The sequence below is a fragment of the Haliotis rubra genome, unplaced genomic scaffold (genome assembly GCF_003918875.1).
Source record: "Haliotis rubra isolate DU_JTF1 unplaced genomic scaffold, ASM391887v1 Scf349, whole genome shotgun sequence".
Classification (NCBI taxonomy): Eukaryota; Metazoa; Mollusca; class Gastropoda; order Lepetellida; family Haliotidae; genus Haliotis; species Haliotis rubra.
Genome location: NW_025767023.1, coordinates 81,350 through 104,725, shown reverse-complemented (window position 1 = coordinate 104,725; position 23,376 = coordinate 81,350). Strand labels below are relative to the sequence as shown.

Here is a 23,376-nt window from a genome sequence, read left to right as displayed (position 1 = left end):
GCCATCATACAACTGACATGCCAACATACAACTGACATGCCAACATACAACTTACATGCCATCATACAACTTACATGCCATCATACAACTTACATGCCAACATACAACTTACATGCCATCATACAACTTACATGCCATTATACAACTTACATGCCAACATACAACTGACATGCCATCATACAACTGACATGCCATCATACAACTGACATGCCAACATACAACTGACATGCCAACATACAACTTACATGCCATCATACAACTTACATGCCATCATACAACTTACATGCCAACATACAACTGACATGCCAAGATACAACTGACATGCCAACATACAACTGACATGACATCAAACACCTGACATGCCATCATACAACTGACATGCCAATATCCCACTGACATGCCATCATACAACTTACATGCCATCATACAACTGACATGCCAACATACAACTGACATGACATCAAACACCTGACATGCCAACATACAACTGACATGCCAATATCCCACTGACATGCCATCATACAACTGATATGCCAACACACAACTGACATGCCAACACACAACTGACATGCCAACATACAACTGACATGCCAACACACAACTGATATGCCAACATACAACTGATATGCCAACACACAACTGACATGCCAACATACAACTGATATGCCATCATACAACTGACATGCCATCATACAACTGACATGCCAACATACAACTGACATGCCATCATACAACTGACATGCCATCATACAACTGACATGCCATCATACAACTGACATGCCAACATACAACTGACATGCCAACATACAACTGACATGCCAACATACAACTGACATGCCATCATACAACTGACATGCCAACATACAACTGACATGCCATCATACAACTTACATGCCAACATACAACTGACATGCCATCATACAACTGACATGCCAACATACACCTGACATGACATCAAACACCTGACATGCCATCATACAACTGACATGCCAATATCCCACTGACATGCCATCATACAACTTACATGCCAACATACAACTGACATGCCATCATACAACTGACATGCCAACATACAACTGACATGACATCAAACACCTGACATGCCATCATACAACTGACATGCCAATATCCCACTGACATCCCATCATACAACTTACATGCCAACATACAACTGACATGCCATCATACAACTGACATGCCAACATACAACTGACATGACATCAAACACCTGACATGCCATCATACAACTGACATGCCAATATCCCACTGACATGCCATCATACAACTGATATGCCAACACACAACTGACATGCCAACACACAACTGACATGCCAACACACAACTGATATGCCAACACACAACTGATATGCCAACACACAACTGACATGCCATCATACAACTGATATGACATCATACAACTGACATGCCAACACACAACTGATATGCCAACATACAACTGATATGTCAACATACAACTGACATGCCAATATACAACTTACATGCCAACACACAACTGATATGCCAACATACAACTGACATGCCATCATACAACTGACATGCCAACATACAACTGACATGCCATCATACAACTGATATGCCAACATACAACTGATATGTCAACATACAACTGACATGCCAATATACAACTGACATGCCATCATACAACTGATATGTCAACATACAACTGACATGCCAACATACAACTGACATGCCATCATACAACTGATATGCCAACACACAACTGACATGCCAACATACAACTGACATGCCATCATACAACTGATATGCCAACATACAACTGACATGCCAACATACAACTGATATGTCAACATACAACTGACATGACATCAAACAACTGACATGCCAACATACAACTGACATGCCAACATACAACTGACATGCCAACACACAACTGATATGCCAACATACAACTGACATGCCAACACACAACTGATATGCCAACATACAACTGACATGCCATCATACAACTGACTGACATGCCATCATACAACTGACATGCCAACATACAACTGACATGCCAACACACAACTGATATGCCAACATACAACTGACATGCCAACATACAACTGACATGCCAACATACAACTGACATGCCATCATACAACTGACATGCCATCATACAACTGACATGCCAACATACAACTGACATGCCAACACACAACTGATATGCCAACATACAACTGATATGTCAACATACAACTGACATGCCAATATACAACTTACATGCCAACACACAACTGATATGCCAACATACAACTGATATGCCATCATACAACTGACATGCCAACATACAACTGACATGCCAACACACAACTGACATGCCAACATACAACTGACATGCCATCATACAACTGATATGCCAACATACAACTGATATGTCAACATACAACTGACATGCCAATATACAACTGACATGCCATCATACAACTGACATGCCATCATACAACTGACATGCCATCATACAACTGACATGCCAACATACAACTGACATGCCAACACACAACTGATATGCCAACACACAACTGATATGCCAACATACAACTGATATGTCAACATACAACTGACATGCCAACATACAACTGATATGCCAACATACAACTGATATGTCAACATACAACTGACATGCCAACACACAACTGATATGCCAACATACAACTGATATGCCAACATACAACTGACATGCCAACACACAACTGACATGCCAACATACAACTGACATGCCAACATACAACTGACATGCCAACATACAACTGACGTGCCAACATACAACTGACATGCCAACATACAACTGACATGCCATCATACAACTGATATGCCAACATACAACTGACATGCCATCATACAACTGACATGCCAACATACAACTGATATGCCATCATACAACTGACATGCCAACATACAACTGACATGCCATCATACAACTTACATGCCATCATACAACTTACATGCCAACATACAACTGACATGCCAACATACAACTGACATGACATCAAACAACTGACATGCCAACATACAACTGACATGCCAACATACAACTGACATGCCAACACACAACTGATATGCCAACATACAACTGACATGCCAACATACAACTGACATGCCAACACACAACTGATATGCCAACATACAACTGACATGCCAACACACAACTGATATGCCAACATACAACTGACATGCCATCATACAACTGACATGACATCAAACAACTGACATGCCAACATACAACTGACATGCCAACATACAACTGACATGCCAAAACACAACTGATATGCCAACATACAACTTACATGCCAACACACAACTGATATGCCAACATACAACTGACATGCCATCATACAACTGACATGCCATCATACAACTGACATGCCAACATACAACTGACATGCCAACACACAACTGATATGCCAACATACAACTGACATGCCAACATACAACTGACATGCCAACATACAACTGACATGCCATCATACAACTGACATGCCATCATACAACTGACATGCCAACATACAACTGACATGCCAACACACAACTGATATGCCAACATACAACTGATATGTCAACATACAACTGACATGCCAATATACAACTTACATGCCATCATACAACTGAAATACTGCACCATTGTACGGTTCAAATATAAGCTGCACTGCACCCAACTCACTCACTGTAAGATCCCATATCACCTGATATGGTTCGTTCATTCATGAGTTTGTTTTTTTAGTGTGTGAGTGCATGAGTTTTTTCTAGAGTTCTTGAGTGAGTTCCTCAGTGTATTGCTCCACATTTTGATAGGGGAAGAAGTATGTTCTTTCAAATAAATGAAAGAAAAGAATTATTGACTAAAGTGATTTCCAAATCAGCATCTTTCAGTAAATGAAGTAGACGTACCTTTCAAGAAATTTTTCTTCTTCCTTGTTTTTAGTTTTGCATCTGGTGGTTGTCTTGACTTGGGCTAAATGAAAGAACAAGATTCAGAATACCATATTCATATGAATGTTGCAAGTATGTTACTAAGATCTTTAGTTCCTGTATTACAAACCTGACATCAATTTCTACTAGTTTGCAGAATATGATGAGATTAGGTCTTTTCATAAACTGGGAATAAATATAATCTTAAATAAATTCCCAGCTGGCACAATAACGCTGAATCAACGCTGAATCAACGCTTGAATTTTGGTTGTTTGGTTGATCAACCTTTCATAAACGCACAATGTTGATTCAACGCTTATCATGCTACCAAAGAAAGTTAGTCGAGATTCGCTTAGTTGTCAACGTTGTTTCAACGTAAGGAACCAAACAAAATGTCAACTAATTGTTTCCTTGGCAAATTTGATACATAATTCATATTGGTAATAGGTATCCAACTTAGCAACTATCATTTCGAACATTATTTTCATAAAAGATCAAGATCGAAAGCTAGTGACAGATATAATCTTATATATTATTTGATTGTGCATCGATCCACGGACGGAAATATTACGTGAAATCGCAGTTTTAGGTATAAAGTCATCAGTTATCCAAATTGCATTACATTCGATATTTTCCCACAAAACTGTGAAAATTGTATAATTCCGACAATTTGTTTCAAACACAAGCCAGATGTTGACCTTCGATCGCCTCGCTTGGCCATATCCGACATGCCATTAATTATCGCTACAAGAAGAAGGCAGCTGATCGCTGTCAGTTCACTTTGGCGGGTTCAACGCAATATCGCTCTATTTTCACCATCTTCACGCATGCTGGTGTTTATTTGGTAAGTATGTCCTTCATGTATAATGAAAACGAGGGAATGCCGCTTAAATCTAGCAGTAGCAAGAAACTCCTCAATTAGGGCTCATGTTTTATCTCACAAGGTTACCGGTATGTCACAGTACATGTTTCTCAAAATTTTGTTTTGTTATTTTTCAATATATTTGCATGCATATATAATTTATTATATAATCGAATAAGATTTCCTTTCGCATCTATCACCTGATTTGAATTTTGCAAATATACATTTTCAAATAATCAATGAAGTACATCAATATAAGGAACCGCTCATAATTAAATATATGGCTGCGGGTGGTGGTGTTTGATTGTAAGGGTTGGAGGGTGGGGTGGGGTGTCACCCATTTTGTTCAGGGAGCTAATGGGTCAGCATTTTTGTACACACGCACTATGTTTAGAAATTATGGGAAGGGGAGAGGGCATCCATAGATAATGTACATGACATGCAGGGTGGGCCGCCTCTTATTCTGTACATACTCATACACTTACACTTTTAGGGGGGTGTGTAATTCACATTGTACATAAAAATCAACATCACCCCAAAGCCATACATTATGAACGGTCCCTAAGGGCAGCTATACAAAATCGGATAGGATTAATCAACATTTTATATTGCATCCCATTATTATGAACATTTGTTCGTTTGAATAGATCTATCAGTAAATGATGCATTGAGCATGCCCTGAACCCTATCAACATATATATTATATTATTGGGGGGAGGGGGTGGTGGAGAATGGCGTAAGGAAATGCAACGAAAATTTTCACTTTAAAATGTCTTGTGAAAGTCTTTGTTAAGGATGAAATTGTATATAATTTATTTGAACTTTTATTTATTTACAAAAAGTGTAACTTCACTAATGATTCTTTGATGGGACAATTAACAAAACTGCACCCACAGACTTTCATTCTTACACTTGTTTGGAAGGGATATGATAATTCATGTCTCTTAAAGGTTAAAATCTTACATACAAAAGAAGTAATTTTAATGTAAGGAACATTTAATTATGAAATAAGATTATTTTAATGGAATTTGCAGAAATCTCATCTTCAAGACTGGGTGGCAGCAATTTTGTGGATCACATAAAAGGAGCAAGGCTAAGGTAACACGCTTTTTAACATTTCACTTGTTTCCAGTATATCACCACAAAGTTTAAGAGAAAGATGATAATGCTCTTTCATTACCACCTGTTTTGAATATTTGTGATAATGTTTGGTCTTTTTTGGTGATAATAGTTGGTCTTTATTTTCATTTATATATTAAGGTTGATCATTTAAGAGAAAAAACTGACAATGATTTCTCCCGAGATGTTTAGTTTAATGAGCACTCCCTTGCTTGGCCATATTGTTTTCCTCACCAGAAACAGCTGGATGCAAGATAGCAGCGAGGACAGAAGTCATACATTTATAGATATATAGAGATGTTTATTGCTGGGAAACACACTCTTCAGGTATTTGGTCAGCTGTAGAATTTGAATATGATGTTTTTATTATTGTCAAAGGGTAGGTTTTTCATTATTTGCAATCTAATATGTGTGCAGTGAAACATACTGAGATTTGGAAGAGTCCATTATATAAAGTACAGGTGTTGTTAGATATCAGCATTTTATGTACATGTTCCCTTGTTAAGATTATCTATCGAGTATATTAGAGAGAAGGTGTATATTTGTAGTGTTTTAAATCAGAGTTATTTTCAGTGTATGACCTACATTTAATATGTTTTGGCCACCTGTCACCCCTTTGGTCAAATAGAGTAGGACTTCCATTTCTTGGAATTGAGAGTCAGAGATGCACTGTTTCCAAGAATTTGCGTTAGCCAGCCATGTTTGTTTACGAGTACATTTAAGTCTTTTTGAGTGTAGATTGGAGTTGTAAGAGATGTTATTCAATGTCTTATTATTCATGGTATGATAGATTATTTCTGACAATGTAGAGTTTAATCTCATTATTTTATTGTTCATGATTCAGAGAAGCATAGTTATGACGTCGCAGATAATACGCACACATAATTCATTATATGAGAGATTTTCTAAGCCGCTCCTATAAGAGATTAAGTGTAAACATATATGAATTATAAAAAAGTTATTTATCTGAGTTTTATGAGTGTACAAATGACAAAGAGAGAGAGAGAGAGTAGATAATAGAGAATATATTGTATACTTATGAGAGCTCATTATTGTTTTCAGAACTCCATGATCCATACTTCCTTGTGTTTGGGAACAAATGGTGTTGGGAGACCTCCCACAATAGACTTGTTCTTTGACCTGTGAACCACCACCCATTTTGTTTTCTTATCATTTAATGTAAAATGGCTTTTGTTACAATTTATGACTCCTGGTAGCAAAATTGCTACATCAGTTCAACTCCTATTAATTTGAAATAATCATTTCCGAGAATCTCTAAAGAAAACTAAATCTGACAGAATAACAACAATCTTCCATTGTTTTGCAGGACAATGTCAAACAATTTGATGTCAAGAATGAATGTTGATGGGCAAACGGCAAGTTTTCTTTTAAGAATACAAGGTTGTATTCAATCATCTCTGGTAAGTTAATTACCAAGTGCAGCATTTTCATCATGACCATAGCAAATAATATATGACAGTAAAGCATCGCTCTAATTCATCCTACCGTAATTCATAGTCTAATTAAATAATCAACTTGCAATTGAGGATTTTCTTTGAAAATGTTTAAGAAAACTTCCATTCCTCTCGGGTTGAAAATATATAAATTGTTTACACTTTTCGTCATATTTTGTATTGATGCTTGTTCATATGTTCACATGCCAAGTTACAGCAGTGAAATGAACCTTTCAAGTGATTGATTAAACAAATACTTGAATCATTTAAGACAATATATCTTCCATATAACTTATTCATGTATTTAAATATAAAATTTCAGAATGTGTCCTATCTCAAGGGAATGAGATGGGAATGCATCCAAGCAAATTTCAAGAAAGAGTTAGGAACGTTTCTGAAGTATCCACCTGACCGCCAGGCAGGAGTGGCAGAAAGAAGAGGAGCTGATAATTTTGTTTTGGAGTTGTAATTGTGTTGAAAAATCTGAACTGTGGTATTGAAATTGGTGGCGAAATGTCACTTTGATGCTATATGCAGATGATATTGTGTTATTAGCACAACAGAGATCACCTACAGACTATGTCATGTGTGATGTTTTACATTATGCATTAAACCACGCTTTCTGTGTGCGTGTGTGTTCATAAAGATTTCATGAAAAGTGATTTGTTTTATGTGCTGTCTTCAGGTATAGTTCCTGGTCATCTTGGATCCCTTTCATGGTGAAAGTAATTGCATTGTGTTTATTCAGAGGTCTGTCTAAGAGCTGAAATTCAGACAAAATGTCTTCTCGACAATTTTCACCTTTCAAGGTAACAATACAACAGTAAATAGTTTTTCTTAATTTGGAATGATCTTTTCTTCTTACTGGAATTATAATGTCCAACTGACATAAAACTTAAAATGAACATTATATTGAATGTGGAATTTTAACCAAGTATTTTATCAGGTAAATATTTTACTGCAATTTTCTGTTTGAACACTGTTTATTGCAGGTAGCTTTTGGGTATTTTAGCTGGATGCAGGAGTTTGGTGCTACTTTATTGTAGTTTAAAGATGAAATGCGAGTCTATTTACAGGAAAGCCGTAATACCTCCCAGACACAACCACGAACAACCCATTTTCAACGCTAATAATATGTCAGACTTCAACATTGATTCGACGCCCGGATATCTACGCCAAAAACTTTCATATACAACCTATTTTCAATCTATTTTCAACGCTGAGGATCAACCTATTCTCAACGCTGATAATCGGTCAAACTTCAACGCTGATTCCATCGCCGGATATCTACGCCAAAAACTTTCATATACAACCTATTTTCAACGCTGAGGATCAACCTTTTTCAACGCTGATAATCGGTCAAACTTCAACGCTGATTCCATCGCCGGATATCTACGCCAAAAAACTTTCATATACAACCTATTTTCAATCTATTTTCAACGCTGAGGATCAATCTGCTATTCTCAACGCTGAAACAACGCTGATGTGAACTCACATTTTTGTTTTTGCTGGGAATTAAATTGTAGCTAAAATATAGGGCCTACACATTCTGATCCGGACCCACAACTTGTTATGGTTCTGGGTCCTTTCAGCTTTTCAGGGTTAACGAAAACACACTGGAAACAAATTGTTCTCTCTCCACACAAATAACCTAGGTTTCAGTCCCCACAGGCAGAATATGTCAAGTAAAATATGGCAGCATATAGTTTCCTCACTTGACCATTGCTGTAGCAAGTTGTATACCCAAGAAATATGTAATAATTATAGGTCTGGTTATTGATATAGATCATAGAGATAATCATTAACTATATATCGATTGACTATTATCAGAAAAGTAACTTTGAGCAAAACTGCCCAAAATGTCTGAAAGAAATCAACATATTTAAGATCACTGATAAGTGGTGATGCCATTTTAATGCATGGATTACTATCAAAAACAACATCCTGAACATAAGTCACAAGCAGCCGAGGAATAAAGGCCTAATTCTGTGTAATGTGTGAATAAAATAACGCTCTTTCTCAACACAATACATTATATAGGATATTGTCAATGACACAATTTTCATATCGATCACCTTTTAATGACCTTTTATAATTTATAGGTAGAGGTGATGATGATTTTTTTGATTTTTTTTTTGAGGGGTGGGCACATTTTGTTCTGGGGAGGTAGTGGGGGACATCAATTTTGTACACATGTGGGTGTTTTAATCAATTTTTGCTACATATACGAGGGTGGAGAGAGGAAGGGGGGGGAAGTGTCACTGATCTTGTACATGACACGCAGGGGGGTCACTCACATTGTACATGGTTCTCCTTAAAAATCATCATCACACCCCCTCGTTATGAAGAGTCCAATAACTTTTCGACAACAATATTTCTGATTATCGATCATTTGGGGCAGACCTAATAATTCATAAGTTTTTATGTACTAGAAAATGAGTGCTGCTATATACCTCATCAATGGAATCTTTGGAAGGAGGTTCAGCTGATACGTTACAAGATGCCAGATTCTGTCTCGCCCACTGAATGACGTCATCAGGGTCAGGCTGGATGTCATAATAATTATCATCGTACATTTCAACAGCTTGGTAATAGTCTCTGAGCATGGATCTCTGCGATGACGTCTTATCACGTTTTCTTGGGCTCTTCTTCACAGTGTCATGAACGCCAGACGTCTCTCCGTATCCAATATTGTCCACCATATCATCACTATGAGGATTATCCCCATTTTGCAATCCTGTCCCGAATTTTCTCACAAACTGAGTTGTCTCCTCCTGACTAGGATTACGCGTCCATATTGTTTTAACAGTCCTTGACAGTGCAGATTTTGTGGACGACAGAACGCCGATCTCAAATCCGTTCCCTAAGCCTGTTGCCGTGTTCTGCCTGAAGAACGTCATGAGGGAGTCGACAATGGCGTGTCGGTCTGAGCGTAGTGATGGCGTAAGATCGGGCATGCCTACTCGGCTGTCACTTCGAGATGTTGACAGACGGCGTCTGCTCCGTGGCGAGATCTTCATATCCCCTGAGCTGGGTCTCTCTTGGTTTGACTGGAGAGACAGATCATTGATTACATTCTTACATAAAATAAGATTTCAAAATAGAAAAAGATTTCATAAGAGTAAGCTACCCTAAACTCTATAGCAAATGGTGCAGTCTCATCAACTGTGTGGCAACAATGTATTATTTCTCTCTTTTTCTGTCTATCTATAATTTCTGAAAGTAAATGAGGAAAAACATTAAAACATATTGTGTTTGACACAATAATCAAAACTTTATGGAATTATTTGAAAACATTTCAAAATTTAGATGCTTTATAAAACTGAAAAGACATCAGAAATGGTTTTATTTATCATAATTTACAATAAACTGGCAGTCTTAAGGGAAGCAGTGTATTAAGACCCACCTGTAGTTGTTTGACGATGTCCACAGCATGAGGCCTGAGCTGTGGGTCCTTGTTCAACATGTCGTTAGCCAGCCTCCCTAGGTTCTTGCTGTACATAGCTGGAACAGTCGGCGCCTGCGCAAGATGGATGACAAGTGTCCAATACACCAGAGGTGAGGTGAGGTGAAATTGGGTTTTACGTCGTACTTGAGAATATTTCACTCATATGACGTGCATGCGTGTGTATGTGTATGTGCGGCTGCTTGTACTAGCCCAGACTTAAGCTAGTTTTATAGTGCTAGCTCACTGAGATACCATGCCGCAGTGAAGCAAGAATACCCCACTCAGACACATTATACTGACTCTGAGCCGACCAGTCCTTGTTGTTCCCATTAATGCCGAGCGCCAGGCAGGGACCAACAAGTACCATATTTTAACGTCTTTTGGTATGACGTGGTCGGGGATCGAACCCGCGACCTTCCGCTCTCCCAATACACCAGAACCATTGTTACATTTACCAACCTCTGTAGATATATTCTACCACCACTAATTGTAAAAACTACACTGACATCAAGCATAGTCTTTCTCCGAAAGCCTTTCAAGTCTCTATTTGCCACTGCATCCACTGTTTATATTACACAAAAGTATTGTTTCTATGGGACAGGTAGCTTATAAAGGAGGCTTTGTTTCATCATGAAAAAAGTTATATAAAAAGTAAATGATGGGTAAATTATGAGGAGTGGTGGGCTAACTGTCTAAGATGCCAGACAAGTGATCCAGCGAGCTTGAGGTGTCGGGATCAAGCCCACCTGTGACCAGGTGTAAAAACCTTGGATTCAACTTTGTGTGCAGATCCTTTCAGTGTTGTCACAACCCCTAGTGTACAGTACACAACCCTGTGCACTTAAAAGAACCCACGAATCCGTTGGTAGATGACCATATGGTGGCCACATGAATAGGTGCAAACACGTAGTTGTGGGTACAGCAACGTGCAGTAATGTGGACAAAGTACTGTGACTTTGTGTCCCAGTCCACCAAGCTGTGAACGAGTACCTCGTAAGGATGGGAAATCCACATCAACTCGGTGCACCTAGCTAGTGGCTGCAAGAGTTGTATGATCCCCAGGGAGTTTAGATTGATAATACAATATGCCGTTTGGGATTGACATCTATTGATCGAGGGAAAAACAACTTTTGAAGCACCTGAGAGTGATCTTGAAGTAGTTCAATAGAAATGTGGCATATAATATAATAATAATAAACAATAAATCATCATTTATGCCAATTGCAAAGCTCACCAATAGAAATGATTTTGTTTCATTGAAACAGGAAATGGAAAACAGACCATTGGATGGAAGATGGCAGAAATACGAGATATCTGACCTTGCCCTTGATGATCCTCTGCACCATCTTCTGCTGTGATGGTGACTCGAAGGCTAAGCGTAACGTCATCATCTCGTACACGCAGCAGCCCATGCTCCAGATGTCAGCCTACAAACACAACAACTTTCTTGCACTTCTTGCACAGAATCTTGATTTTGTTTCTTCATCAGTGTTGTACTTTAATATCTGTTTTTAATAAAGGGATTTATGGTGGTTTCAATATAACCTTACTTTCTATTATTGCTTACATCCAAGTATCTCAATGTATTTTGGGGAAAACCTGAAGTGCCAAGGTTGACTCATACCACTTTCATAAAACTAGCAAGCACTTGTTCGGTTCAGAGAAGCTAAGGGACCATTCATAATTTATGGCTAGGGGGTGATGATGCTTTTTATGGAGAAGCATGTTCAATATGTATGAGCCCCCCAAACTTTATGTGACACCCCACCCCCCATCCCCAATGTCATGTACAAAATCAATGACAACCTCCCTAGTGCATGTGTACAAAATTAGTGATACACACACACCCATTAAAATCATCACCCCACTAGCCATAAATTATGAATATTTCTGCCTTTGTTTTCGTATCAGTGTTGGCCACAGAGATAAAACACACATGCAAGACAACATTTGAAAGAAGGATGTGTTTCTTTTGTTTAGCCTTCTGTTACAGAATACAGGATTCCAACTCATGATCGCAGGGTATACGCATGTGATGATTCTGTGCAACTCACTGTGATACATGAAAGGCACAATGTCACATAGTTTTGACAATATTTTGACCTATATTATATACATTGGGGCATATGCACTCAATTTAGACTTATTATCGCATACAACTTGCCTGAAATCGATAATTGAAACTTCGAGATGAACGGCTTCCAAACAGAACACTTGCCATATATGGAATGTAAACATTGAAAACTGTCGCACACGGTGTTTGCCGAACTGGTTTCAATCACAAATTGTGTGTAGGATATTCATAAAGAGCACTCCAAGGGAAATACTCTATGGGGATCTCTTGAAATAATGTTGGGTCGGTAGTCAATTAATGCAATACTGCATTAATTTATTCCCACTTTTTAATTTAATATTGTATCAAAATATTTTTGTAATAAATTATATGGTAGCCTCCCTGAGGGCTGATAGTATTATTGAGAGAAATGCATTATTTATTTTTAGAGAAATGTGGTGTGATATAGTGCCTTTAAATGACACAACATAGTGCTCAAGCTTCCCGCAGATGACTAGAACTCATCTCAAATCCTTTCTTGAGCCTACTCCCGTGATTGCCCACATGAGTTTTGTGGAGAGGTTTATGATTACAACTGATTGATTACAAGTCGCAGCTCTGAGATACCTCATGGATCAGACATTGTCTTCTACTACCGCATCAGACCTGGACAGACCTCACCTTATAACTGTAGGGCTGGAACTGGAATATCTCGGGACTCATGTATAGAGGTGTTCCCAGGAAGGTATCAGCCTGGGCCAGTGTAAAGTCCAGCTGTCTGCAAATAAACATTCGTTCAATACAGTCTAAGTAAAGTTAGGCTCTGTATTATTTGCTACGTTGCTATACTGAGTCTAACAAACCCTAGTAGAAGGTCACGTCAGCTAACCTTTGAGCGACCTATGACCGTCCAATATATCGCCAGACAGACGAACGGATTTAACCAATCAGACAACAGCTACAGTACTATTATATGGTTCGGCAGGACTTACAAAATGGATATTCTCTTTCCTGGTCGCTGACACTGATTTCTCAACAAACAAAATCTGCATAAAGTGCAGATATTTGTTATAGATTGTATAAATGTGAGGGGAAACAAGGTAGATGATATTTTAGCGGAACCAATATGGCTTAACCACCAATTTACTCATCCAAATTTCATTATTAAGTCATGGTTTTCAAAAGGACTTTGTACCATTACATATGTAAGTGATTCCAAAGGTATAATGTCTCGTGCAATTAAAACACAAATATGACTAGAATGGCACAGTACTACACTACAACAAAATGTTATTAAATATTCCTCTCCTATGGAGAAAATTTATATCAAATGGAGATTTCATTGAAGAAAATATCAATATTCCAGAACCCTAAAGAAATATGTTAAAATATTCTAAAGGTTGTAGGTAGATTAAGTCTTGTAGTTACTTTTACGATACTTTGATAAAGAAAGACAATCTACCTCTCGTCTGTACAAAACGGAAAACCCAATTTCCAGAAGATATGAACTGGAAATCTACATTCACTAAATTTAGAAAATGTACTAATGATGTTAAACTGATCGAATTTCAATACAAATTTATTCACAAGAAAATTTACACCAAACATAAGTTGCTATATATGAAAATTGTTGATGATGATGGTTGTTTGTTATATACAGAAGAAAGAGAAAATATAAAACGTGTATTATTGCTGTCAGCATACAAAAAAAATCTGGTCTCACTTTGAAGCTTTTTGGAAAGACGAAATACCAAGCTTTGTCCTAACTAACACCACAATCGTTTTTAGTTCCTAATACTCAGATTATCTTATAATTCATATCATTTTCCTAGCCAAGAAATACATATGTAATATGAGCATGAAAATAACATTCCTGTATTTTGGAAATTCAAGAAATCTCTCAAAGAGATAATGAAAACAGAAAGATATACTGCAAAAAAACAATGAAGAAAACAATTTGAGCAAAAATGGAGACCACTGGTGGGTATGCTTCAATAGTTCCAGTCTCAATATATCTTTTGGTATAACACGTGAAAATGTATTTGACATTTAGATATCTGACATTATACTCTTGAACTGAATAAAAATAGTTGAAACAAAATATACAGACCTTTGACCTGAAGTATATATGCTTAGGGGTTTCTGATGACATGGTTACTATTAACTTATATTTCAGCAAGATGACTTCCTGGAATATTGACCGAAATATTTTCAGCGACTGTTTACTCACAGTTGTGAATAATGGCGTCCTCCATGTGTATCACTCAGAAGCAATCGTGCGGAAAATAACATTCGGAATTGTTCAAGTTCGAACGTTTTTGTGGTAAAAGTTCAAACGGTAAGTGCCAATGTTAACTTTCGTGATTTGGAAAGCTGTGTTCTGATTGGTTAATTCAAAAGGTTAGCTGACGCGACCTTCTACTAGGGTTTGTTAGACTCAGTATAGTAGTGTAATGAATCATACTGAGCCTAAGTTCACTTAGACTGTCGTTCAATATTGTGTCTTCTAACACGGATCTTCAAGGGTATGTCCTACCAAGACAGATGGTCTTTACATAGGGTTACATAAAACAATCATTATCAACATAGCATGCTTCGTCAAATGAGTGAATGAGTGAGTATGGCTTTATGCTGCTTTTAGCAATATTCCAGCAACATCACGGCGGGGGACACCAGAAATGGGCTTCACACACTGTACCCATGTGGGGAATCGAACCCGGGTCTTCAGCGTAACGAGCCAACACTTTAACCACTAGGTTACCTCACCACCCCCTTCTTCAAATGAAAAGGGCACCACATGCTGCAAGTATATAAGCTTGAAAGAATATCTGATTGTTTAAACACAGTTGATAAGTCAGGTGCTGAAGTCTCCAGTCACATTTCAAGATTCAATTCAAATGAAGCTAAAAACGACAAAAATTTATGTCCTGTTTGATTATCAAAACTGTTGAAGAGCAAACATGTGACATCAACGCGGACTAAGTACAATGGCACTTGTTAATCCTGATTCAAAAATCAAAAAACAGCATGGACAGTTGAGGAATTCTAACGATTTCACCAAAAATACACAACATTTGTTCAATACTGTGTCTTCTTGATACCAAGGACTTGACTCAGTGGACTTTTCAAGCACAAATACCACTGTATCAATAGAAACCTGCAGAAATCCTGCAGATAGATCAACTAGGTTACATTACTTTTAATACACTTCTTTATCAGTTTTAACGTATATTACTTTAAACAATAAGTGGGTATATGGATCTAAGGATTTACCAATTTTTCAAGAATATTCCAATTATTTATTTGTGTATAAGTAACAACAAATGAATGAATGTTGTTTTCTGATATATTTTGAGTCAAAAACACTTTAATTATAATGACATCTGGGTCAGTCAAACCAGTGATCAATAGCATGAATGCTGGAACAGTGTGTCTATCTGATCCTCACTTTAGAAAACATCAAACTCTAATTTTCAGGATTAACCATCTATATTAAGAAGAAAATTTAAGCTACACCACAACGACCCTGATGAAATAAACTACCCTGCCAACTTCAAAAGGATCTGGCCTCAGATAAAACAAAATACTCTACCAACTTCTAAAAGGATATGGGACATTGGCTAAAATAGTGCATAGATGAACAGAAGAAACCGATCCTTTGACTTCTTGTTCAATCAATCCACTTGTTCATCAAAAAAAAAACATATCAAAAAGATATTTGTTACACAATCATGTAAACAGAACAAATCTTTTTGGTGACTTAGGAACCTGTCGTTGTTCAAGTTATTGGAATCCCTCTCATATGTTTTAATCTCATTTTTGTAAATTTGTGTCCATTTTACTTCCTCACTTTGCTATTCCAAGGTCTCCTATTTTCACAGTCAAATCTTCCATCAGAAAGATGTTCTTTGTCTTCAGGTCTCGGTGAAGAATCTTCCTCTCATGCAGATACTAAAACAAAAACATTCTTCATAAGATGGCGGAATTTTAGTGTTTTTGTTTGTTTAATGCCCCATTCCAGTATTCCAGCTCTACTGAGGTGTTCTGTAAATCATCAGGTGTGGACCAGATAATTTAGTGACGGACACTTTCGGATATAGTGACTTGCATCAAGCAAAGCAGTGAAAGAAGCAGGGCAATGGAGTCATCCCACCGGTGACATGCTTACCCTGTCAACAAAATAATTACTCAATAAGTACTTGAGTATTATGCAGCCCTGGACGTGCCTTCTGTTGACGGGGGGAGTATGTAGCAGGGCATGGAGCCATCCCACCGGTGACATGCTTACCCTGTCAACAAAATAATTACTCAATAAGTACTTGAGTATTATGCAGCCCTGGGCGTGCCTTCTGTTGGCCCGGGAGTATGTAGCAGGGCATGGAGTCATCCACCGGGTGACATGCTTACCCTGTCAACAAAATAATTACTCAATAAGTACTTGAGTACTATGCGGCCCTGGACGTGCCTTCTGTTGACGGGGGGAGTATGTAGCAGGGCATGGAGTCATCCCATAGATGACATCCTTACCACATCACAATGCTTCCTGTTTGGTCATGTGGAGAAGGCCTCTGACTTGAGATCAGAAAGTCTGTGGTTCGAATCCCAGCGCGATACTCAGAAATCTTGTGACCACTACACAAGAGTGTAGCATGGGCTGATGAGAACCAATTCTAACCCCAGATCTTCATGGTGGTCTGCATGAGAAAACAGCACTCAGAGCTGTATATCTTGAAACAGAACATAAACAGGCAGTTCCAAATGGAAATTTAAAAAACTGTTATCTTGTTGTGAGAGAAAGTCTCACCTTTAGCCCAGCTAGGGTTAGTCAAGGTGCTCCAAGGCACCAGCAATAACCACTACCACTATGTGCTGACCAACATCATTGTGCTTCTTAAAAATCTCTACCTGCATACAGTGAAAACCTGTGCATACCACAAAGTATCAACGTGCCTGTTGTCACTTCTTACTAAGAATCATACACTAATGCCTTATATATAGGAATGTGCAGCTATTCATTACCAACAGCACTAGTATGTTTAACATTTTAACATCATTATTTGGAGGAGCCTTTGGATAGATTTATATTGCCAATTCCCACCAAGAACCATGCATGTCCTCTACTATATAGAGATAAGTAAACAATCATTAGCAACAATAATACATCTCAAAACAAAAAGGGCACCGTAATATCTGATTGTTTTAATACAATTGGTTTTGATATTATTAGCAATTGATATTCTTGTCAGGTGCTTAAGTCCCTTGTGATATTGATCACATTTCAGAATTCAATTAAGCGAAGATCCAGGTTCGATTCCCACAGGGGTTAAAGGTGTGAAGTCCATTTCTGTGTCCTCCACCGTGATACTGGTGGAATATTGCTAAAAGCAATGCTAAACTAAACTCACTCACTCACATCACGATAACTCACCTGTAAAGCCTTGGCAATCTGCAACACCCACATAGAAATCCTGTTCTCTGACACTGGTTGTTGAGGTTTGGCATCCCTGCAGTCACCAAGGTAACAGTACATGTAAGCCCGAGGGCAGTACTCTGTGACCAGGATCAAGTGGTTCTCGTACTCAAAGGCATCAAAACAGGCGACGACATTCTCGTGTCTCAGCTTCCTCATCAGCTTGGCTTCCTGCATACACTTGTCTCGTTCATCATTGGAGAAGCGATCTTTGTCGATCACTTTCAGGGCATACTGTAAAACCATGGATGGTACAGACTAGCTTTACGAGTCAGTTTGGATTTCACTATCAATCATCGGAAATAATCAGTGGACCTGTGAAGATCCGGATTATAATTGGTCTCCAGTAACCCATGCTTGCTGAAAGAGGGGATTGGGTGGTCAGGCTCGCTGAATTGGTTGACACATGTCATCGTATCCCAATAGCATGGATTATATGGTCCAGACTTGATTATTTACAGACAGCCGCCATATAGCTGGAATATTGCTGAGTGTAAGCGTTAATACATAATCAATCATCAATCATAAGTAATTGCACAGAGAAGTCTTTCTCTTTGTTGAATGTCATACTCACCAATGTAACAGATGTCAGACCGTGATCTATACATGATCAAGTCTAAACCAGACAATCCAGTGATTGGCATCATAAACATTAATCTACAGAATTAGGATCGTCTGATGACATGCATGTACTAAGTCCGAGACTTAGCACCCAGTGATTGGCGATCCCATTAGTCACCTCTTACAACAAGCATGGGTTGGTGAAGACCAATTCTAACCTTACTCTAACCATGGGTTGTTCACATAGGTAAGTTCAAGACTCAGTTATTTACAGACCACCATCATTTTACTGGAATATTGCTGAATGCAATGTTAAACAACAAAAAACAAATCTGATGAGCTGAATTTAGTTTTATGCCTCACTCAGCAATATTCCAGCATGGAAATCACAAATCTGATGAAGATCCAAAGCAAATTTGGTTAGAAGGAAGTGGATAAAAACTTCCCAAGGGAATCTTTTATTATTGTCTTGGCTTAAATTTGAAATAGGTAGTGCTTCAAGGCCCCACAAATTAAATGTGGAAAATGAGAAAATTAACATACATATAGTTTTTCATTTCTTTTGTTATGCCACTCATGAAAATATTCCAGCTATATCTGTAAAAATATGTAAATCTGGACCAGACAATCCAATGATTAACATCACCAGCATCAATCAATGCATCAAGGGAGATACTGAGGTGCATCAACCAAGCCTAACCAACCAATTCATCATGACAAGAACAGGTTGTTCCGAACAATATCTCTTACCCATAATCTCCATGGGCCTAGTATATGTGTTAAGAGCCAACTGCAATTAAATTTTTGGTGCAATAATAGAATCCACTTGCCACCCAGTTGATAGTAGTATTTACGACATAGACGTATCAAGAAAAAAATAATTAGTAACAATTCACTCGATAATAGGGTAAGTTGTTTTGGGGCACAGGACTTGTAGTGCTAAAAAGTTAAAAACTGCCATCAAGGAATATACAGTCAATGAATCCTTTTATTACTAAGACCCCCTCAGTGACAGTATATACCTTGATGGCAGTTTTTAGCGTTACAAGCCCTGTGTTTTGGGCAGGTTATCCCTAATCCTTTGCTTATGGATCCTCCAAAATAATATACTGACAAACATATAGTGGCTCCAAATGTTTACTTACATCTTGGCCCTCATCTCGGTCCAGTGAACTCAGCTGAAACACTTTAGCAAAACTCCCCTCTCCGAGTTTGCAAGTGACACTGTACGAAGTCATCACTACGGAAAGGCCTGTTACTCATTGGCCACAGAAAACTCTGAAGATTTCCTTTTAAACTACATCAGCTGATAGTTTTGTTTAAAAAACACATCCGAACGGCGTTCATTAAAAGAGTTGATTTTGGTTCTAATGCATACGATGAGTATGGTTCTTGCAGATGCAGTGTTAATATAGATGCACTCGCATCATGTCAGCTGGAAGTTGCTCCTAATAATGTTCGTTGAGGGGTCCATAATCGACGTGATCGAACGTGTTTTCCCAACAGAACTTTAAGGCGCAAAAAAACATCCAACGAAATTCCCCATGTTATGAAAATAGAGGAATGTTAGTATTCCGGATGTAGTACACGAGTTACTTCCCATCTCAACTTCCGCGTCCTGGTTGCCAGGTGATCGGGGCACCTGCTGATGATTTTACGTACGGTTCTATAGGTTAGTAATCAAGCTTTTATCGTAAGAGTGAGTGAGTGAGTAAGTATGGTTTTACGCCGCTTTTAGCAATATTCCAGCAATATCACGGCGGGGGACACCAGGATTCACACATTGTACCCATGTGGGGAATCGAACCCGGGTCTTCGGCGTGACGAGCGAACGCTTTAACCACTAGGCTACCCCATCGCCCCTTTATCGTAAAGAGAATGAATGAGTACGTGAGTGAGTATGGTTTTACATCGCGTTTAGCAATATCGCAGCAATATCACGACGGGGGACACCAGAAATAGGCTTCACACCTTGTATTATCTAATACTGTAACATGCTTGAAACAGTGAAGGTTTATTCTACGTTTTCCGCACTATGAATATTAAAACAATACGGCGACAATAGAACTCCAAGAGATGTCCGCCCATTCCACATTTTGCTTCTGGATTTGTAATTACATCCTCGGTTATCCAGCGCATCAACCATTAAATTGTATGATAAATAATATAGTTGATAAATAATATAGGCAATCGATTATCTAATCACCGACCAAAATATGGTTTGATGCTTTCCCTCAGGATCAATTTTCGAAATACCCAAGCTAGGTGCAGTCTTAATATTCCGAGGACAGTGGACAAGTATAATTCAAGTATCTAGATAAAGTATGCGGAATCATTCTGTATATGGGCGTCATGAAATGAATCATTGCTGTCGTGAATAATTTAGGATATAATATTTCGCTTGGTGCAGATCTGAGGAGGCATCTAAAGACGAACTATCAATAAAGGTCAGTCAACGTCGAGGCGTGGAACATTTAAGGATCATATCTGATTTTTGTATTTTGAACTCGAACTGAAACAAATGATAACAAATGGAAATAATGAATATGTTTGTTGATATTTGGTACGCCCTGTCGTTTCTGAGCGCCATGGTGCCTACAACCAAAGGGGTATACTGTCGAAGGAAAATCTGCTATCTTCGTTGGTTTTCTTTTCGTTGAAAACGAAATTGCACACTTCAAGAGGAAGCTTTATCAGATCTGTATGAAGGTTTGTTGGTTTGTTGTTTAACGCCGCACTCAGCAATATTCCAGGGCCTAGATTTTCGAAGCTCTATTAGCGCTAAGATAGTCGTAAGTTAATGTTAACTATCTTAGCGCTAAGAGAACTTCGAAAATCTAGGCCCAGCTTTTTGGCGGCGGTCTGTAAATAATCGAATCTGGATCAGACAATCCAGTGATCAACAGCATGAGCATCGATCTACGCAGTTGGGATACGATGACATGATTGTGTCTACGAGCCAGACCACCCGACCCCGTTAATCGCCTCTTACAACAAACATGGGTAGCTGACGACCAATTCTCACCCGGATCTTCACGGGTTCTGTATGAAGGAAGGTATTATATCGGGTTAAAAGATCTAATTTAATGAGATTTGAGTGATGGGTAGAATTGAAATAACGGTAAATGATTATGGCGGCCGGTCTGTTGGTAATGTAAAATAGTAATTTTGAAGCTGAGAAGAATTGCTAAGAACTTCATTAGGAGCGTTTGGTGTACCTGGCCCTGGATCTGGTCAGTGAACAAACATATTACAGATTACTTTCGAATCTTCGATCTTCGCTTAAAAAGATTTTAACTGATCTAAACCTTCGCGACTGAGAAATGTTGACTGAAAATATCAGCAACATTTGTTCCGTATTGCAATAATGAATCCCGAGGTATTCCCTGAGATCAGGTTCAATCCGTATTTCAATAATGAACTGCGAGGCATTTCCTGAGATCGGGAACCAATCTGAAAACTATAAAAGGGTTTGATTAATACATTCGAGAAGAATAAGGCTTATCTGAGCCTGATACATCGCACAACACGGGTTCAACACAAGAAGATGAAATAAATATTTTAAATATATTTTAGCAGCATAGGGAAATCGATCACAAAATGATGTTACCGTGACTTACGTTTATGCACTTGATGAGTTAAAAAGGGTGAAAATGAGTAAGAATGCATGGAGGATTGTTATTTAGGAGTGATCGAGTTTTAGCAGCATTACGGTCACCGATTTTACTAAACGGATGTTCAAACTGTGTATTTCCGCAGCGAGCTTGATCTCAGCGTTCTATTTCCAGTTTGGACATCCGGTTATCGTTCTGCTGTTGCTACAATTTGTTTGTTTGTTTTTTGTTTAACGCCGCGCTCAGCAGTATATTCCACCAGTATGACGCTGTCTGGTAATAATTGCGTCTGAAACAGACGAACCAGTGATCAACATCACAAGCATCGATCTACGCTATTTGGGTATGATGCCTTGTGTCAACCAAGGCAGTGAACCGGACCATCCGATCCCGTTAGTCGCATTTTACGACAAACATGGGTAACCCGGATCTTACCCCATTCTAAGGCCACACGTTTTTTATTACTTGGTTTAGGGATCCGCCGACCGTAATTTTAGCAAAACAAAATTTTAAATGTTGCAACAAATAAAATCGCCGAATTAACGTTATCGAGTGAAAATGCTGTTGTTGTTTTTATAAAATCCTACTATGGTAGGAAATGAAAACATCTGAATGGCTGATGGCATATTCTATTTTTGAAGCAGCATACTTGTGGTGAAAGCCCCTTACGGGGAAAAAAATCTGGAATAGCATTCTTCTTTCTTTTTTTACCACCTACCGACCGGAATACTGCTGTAAAAAATCCGTAAACCAAGTAATAAAAAAGTGTGGCCAAACCCGGATCTTCACGGGTTATTATTATTTGTAAATCTTCAAGGATGTGTTCGTCATCTTGAGAAGTTTTCGCTCGGGTTCTTAATCACTT

At 38.3% G+C, this 23,376-nt stretch overlaps 1 protein-coding gene across 1 annotated transcript in view; it reads right to left on the bottom strand.

Annotated features, from left to right (window-relative positions):
- The window catches only part of LOC124284934 (serine/threonine-protein kinase 26-like), a 28,357-nt gene extending 7,966 nt beyond the window's left edge, over window positions 1-20,391 (bottom strand). Inside the window, exons 1-8 of the mRNA XM_046721067.1 lie at window positions 20,043-20,391; window positions 18,295-18,570; window positions 16,717-16,817; window positions 13,548-13,644; window positions 12,133-12,240; window positions 10,772-10,885; window positions 9,819-10,415; window positions 3,910-3,973 (exon numbers count right to left, since the gene is read on the bottom strand). Of these exons, the coding sequence (XP_046577023.1) occupies window positions 3,910-3,973; window positions 9,819-10,415; window positions 10,772-10,885; window positions 12,133-12,240; window positions 13,548-13,644; window positions 16,717-16,817; window positions 18,295-18,570; window positions 20,043-20,135 (1,450 nt within the window). The 5' untranslated portion in view covers window positions 20,136-20,391. The remainder of the gene's footprint in view (window positions 1-3,909; window positions 3,974-9,818; window positions 10,416-10,771; window positions 10,886-12,132; window positions 12,241-13,547; window positions 13,645-16,716; window positions 16,818-18,294; window positions 18,571-20,042) is intronic.
- Between the last annotated feature and the right edge of the window lie 2,985 nt (window positions 20,392-23,376).